Below are 4,006 nucleotides of genomic sequence, written 5' to 3'. Positions count from 1 at the left end.
ATGTGCTTTTAAAAATTCAAACACTCGTGCAATTTTAGCTTCCTCATCTGCGAGAGTTTTGGATAAATTTGGGGTCAGTCCTATCCTGTTTATTGTTGGCAAATAGTGAGTAATATTTATATCAAAATTGGTATATTTAACATTAGTAAAGAACAAATTGTTTTGAAACCTATTAATGTAAGTAGTCATAACATTAAACAATATAAAAAGTCACATTATAATTTTTTTTTTTAATTATGTACAAAAATTATACATATTTTTGTTTTTTATTATTTACTATTCTTTCCCTTACATATTTTAATTTTTTTTTCTACCTTGTGTTAATTAGCATTTCATGCAAATAAAAAATAAATATTTTAAAAATTTTAGTAGATTATATTTTTTAAAGTGAAATAGTATTTTGATTACTTACTTATGATATAGTCAAAAACAACTCAAGAACTACATGAGCTTCTCAGTGGGAAGCACCACTGGCAGGCCACATCCCACGCTCGTCCCACTTATTGCAATGTTTGTCGAGATGCACTGTCAGGTGAGTATATGTTTTCCTCCTACAAAAGAACAGAATGCATTGTTAGTCATATCAAGATTGTATTATACCAGTAATTAATGTTTCAGGTGTAACCTCTCATGGGCTAAGTTGTGAAATATGTAAATGGAAAGTTCATAAAAGATGTGCAACAAAGGCAATCAACAATTGCAAATGGACGACCCTTGCTAGTGTTAGGAAAGAAATAATAGAAGATCGTGATGGGGTAAGTATACATAATGACAAATCTTGTCTGTAAACTAATATTTTTGTTAAGATGAGCATTCTATTTTATGGTTAATACCGCATAATTTTTTTTTTTGTGTTTAATTTCATGACCTACTGTCCTTTTTTTTCCTTTAATTATATATTATATGTACAATACATTAATTAATATCTAAAAGTCTTAATCAAAAGTAAAAATATTTTATATATTACTGTATTACAAATTGATTAATAAACCTTATTGGATTAATTCACCAAAAAAATTAATTTAATTGGTAGAGTTTATTATGAACAACCTAACAGTAGAACCTAAGTTAGCAATATTCATTAAGCATAAAATATAATTGAGGATTCTTGGAGGCCAAAATTCTTATAAGATATAGCAATTTTACATTTGATTTTTAATTCATTGCTTTAACTGGCAGCTAATTCTATAATTTTCACAAGAGAACCTATAATTTGCTGTGATTATTGATTTCATTGTCATTTTAATGGTATTAAATTTGTTTTTATATTTTCAGAACATCTACATGTCCCATCAATGGATGGAAGGAAACTTACCGGTTTCTTCAAAATGTGCAGTTTGTGAAAAGAACTGTGGCTCTGTCCTCAGGTAATATTATTACTTAAGAGTATTATATTTATAATAAAAATATAATTTTTGATATAGTTGTAAATAATTTTTTTTTATTTAGTTGCAGGTAGACTGTTTTAATTTTAACTTATTATTCAGGTTAATTATGTTAGGGAGTCCCATCATCATTTTATTATTTATGTATATTAGAAGAGTATTAGTGCCCTGCACCATTATATGAATTAATGAATGACTGAATGAATTAGTATAACACATGTAGGGGCTACAAATTTATATATTTGTCATGCAAAAACATACTTTTAATTTTGTTTATTTATTTTATAGGATGTCAATAATTAATCTATAAGAAACTCTTGTTACTTGTGATTTTATATAATTTGTTTATTGAAGTTTTCCATATCTTGTATACTAAAAGTTGATATACTCTCCACTTTTAAAAAATAGTGTTTAAGCTGATGTAAATCTCTCTTTCACTTTATGGTCTGATACATTAGAGCATTGCTTTCCCCTTAGGCTGCAAGATTGGAGGTGCCTTTGGTGCAGGGCAACAGTTCACACTGCATGTCGACCTCTGTATCCTGTTCGCTGTGACCTGGGACCAAACAGGGTTAGCATTGTACCTCCTACAGCTCTCCATTCTGTCGGTAAATGTAATACAGCTATGTGCATTATATATTTATAATCATTAATTATATCTATTTTAAATTATTGGTTTATGTTAGTTATATGTACAAACACTTATAATTAAAATGTTGATATGTTTTTATCAAATCTCTACTTATCTTACTCAAACAAATCCAAACTTACTGCAATTGACTATACATACTTGGGACATCTCGATGTCATACCATTTTGCTCCAGTAAAATCAAGTTCCCAATGAATTTAATTAGAAGCTTTTAATTTGATTATTAATGTCTGTTATGTGTTAGGTATTAAAGAATCCATACATAAAACAAAAATATATCAAAAACCAAGCCTCTTTTATATTAATCTTATATTGAGAATAAATCTTCCCTTTGAATATTGTCCTTTACTTTTACCATTTACTAATAACTTCTTGATTCTAAGAATCATGACTTCTATTTCTAATTAGATATTTAGAATTATTCAAGAAACAGATTTGGAATTAACATGACTTTTTGATCAGTTTTATTTATTTGATTTGATAAATTTAAACAAAAATATCTCAACAATTTATTATATTTTTAGCTGCCGATACGTGTAAGTCCCAAAATTTTTAAAAGTTTCCCCTATAATTTCACACAATTTTATTTCTGTTACCTATTGGTACTTTTTTTTTTTTTAATTAGAGCCTTTCCCTTTCAAAAAACACTTGATGTAGTTTTTTAATAAAATCAATTACAAATTTTAAAAATCAATGTATAAAAACATTTTTCAATTGTCAGGATTTAATGGTAATGGCTTCTCAGCTACCCTAAACTATCCCGAGAAAAATGTTTCAGCTATAATTTTCTTTCCTTTTTTTTATTTAATAATTCTTTTATTTTAAAATCTATAATTATCTGAAAATGATTTTGTTTAATTATTAATGTTTAATTCTGACTTAGTAAATTTATAACCTATAGACAACATTATGATAATTTATAACACCTGCACAATACTGGGTATTGTTGATTTTATTCTGTATAGAGTAACCTTGGATTTTATTTTGTTATTTTTATACCGATTCCTTTAGTGTTTGCTGTAAATTATAATACCACAGCCTCATAAAACCATGGTATAAACTGAATTTAAAATTGTTTTAAGAAATCACTCAACAATTTGATTTAGTTTAAGTATTAACTGATTATCACCTATTATTACCCAAGTTTGATGCCTGCCTACTCCACGTTAGTACCTGAGTGATACCCAATTTTGCACTGTTTTGTATATATGTTCTACACATCAATGGTGTGTGTGTGTGTGTGTGTGTGTGCATGTGTGTGTGTGTTTTACTGAGTGCTTTTAAAATGAAGCAACTTTGCCTGTTTTGATACTCTATATAGGTTCCGATGAAGCTTGGGAAGCTGTGCGACCCCAAGGGTGCTCCCCTCTCCTCGTCTTTGTCAACTCTAAATCAGGAGATAACCAGGGTGTAAAATTTCTGAAGCGGTTTAAGCAACTCCTCAATCCCGCACAAGTTTTTGATCTCATACCTTCTGGACCATTTTTGGGGTAACTAACTTCCAACTACTTATGTATGCATGTAAACATTAATAATTGAATGACTTTTTTATTTTTTATTTCAGCCTGAAACTCTTTAGAAGATTTGATCCATTTCGAGTATTAGTTTGTAGTGGAGATGGTTCTGTCGGTTGGGTACTATCAGAAATAGATAAGATCAATATAACAGTAAGTATTTATTTTTCTTATCTTATTAATATCTTTTAATTATATTTATTATTAATTTTCTTTTACTTTAAATTAGCTTTTGCTCATTTCACAATTTAAAATTAGTTAACATTTGTGTAGTTGATTTTATACATTAAATGTTAGCATTATTGTAAAATTATAATAGAATGAGTAATAAAAGATTATCGTTATCTTGCTAATTTTGAGGTCCACATTCCATTCAAGGAGAGTATTCTCATCTTTGAATTCTTCCACCAAAAAAGTTGTTTCGGTAGCAGAAAACGTGTTTCCAATGAATATATAT

At 28.1% G+C, this 4,006-nt stretch overlaps 1 protein-coding gene and 1 long non-coding RNA gene across 2 annotated transcripts in view; one reads left to right on the top strand and one right to left on the bottom strand.

Annotated features, from left to right (window-relative positions):
- Positions 1-4,006, top strand: part of LOC106682860 (diacylglycerol kinase eta) — a gene marked incomplete at its 3' end in the record, with an annotated part of 25,364 nt that overhangs the window by 3,450 nt on the left and 17,908 nt on the right. The window contains 7 exon segments of the mRNA XM_067046181.1: positions 424-532; positions 619-755; positions 1,276-1,367; positions 1,863-1,993; positions 2,560-2,571; positions 3,357-3,525; positions 3,600-3,702. Of these exon segments, the coding sequence (XP_066902282.1) occupies positions 424-532; positions 619-755; positions 1,276-1,367; positions 1,863-1,993; positions 2,560-2,571; positions 3,357-3,525; positions 3,600-3,702 (753 nt within the window).
- The window catches only part of LOC136795479 (uncharacterized), a 35,373-nt gene continuing 31,852 nt past the window's right edge, over positions 486-4,006 (bottom strand). The window contains exon 3 of the long non-coding RNA XR_010843105.1: positions 486-551. This is a non-coding gene — a long non-coding RNA (uncharacterized lncRNA). The remainder of the gene's footprint in view (positions 552-4,006) is intronic.

Source organism: Halyomorpha halys, unplaced genomic scaffold (genome assembly GCF_000696795.3).
Source record: "Halyomorpha halys isolate HHAL.00 unplaced genomic scaffold, Hhal_1.1 Scaffold448.1, whole genome shotgun sequence".
NCBI classification, from domain to species: domain Eukaryota; kingdom Metazoa; phylum Arthropoda; class Insecta; order Hemiptera; family Pentatomidae; genus Halyomorpha; species Halyomorpha halys.
This window is presented reverse-complemented; position numbering and strand designations above follow the sequence as displayed.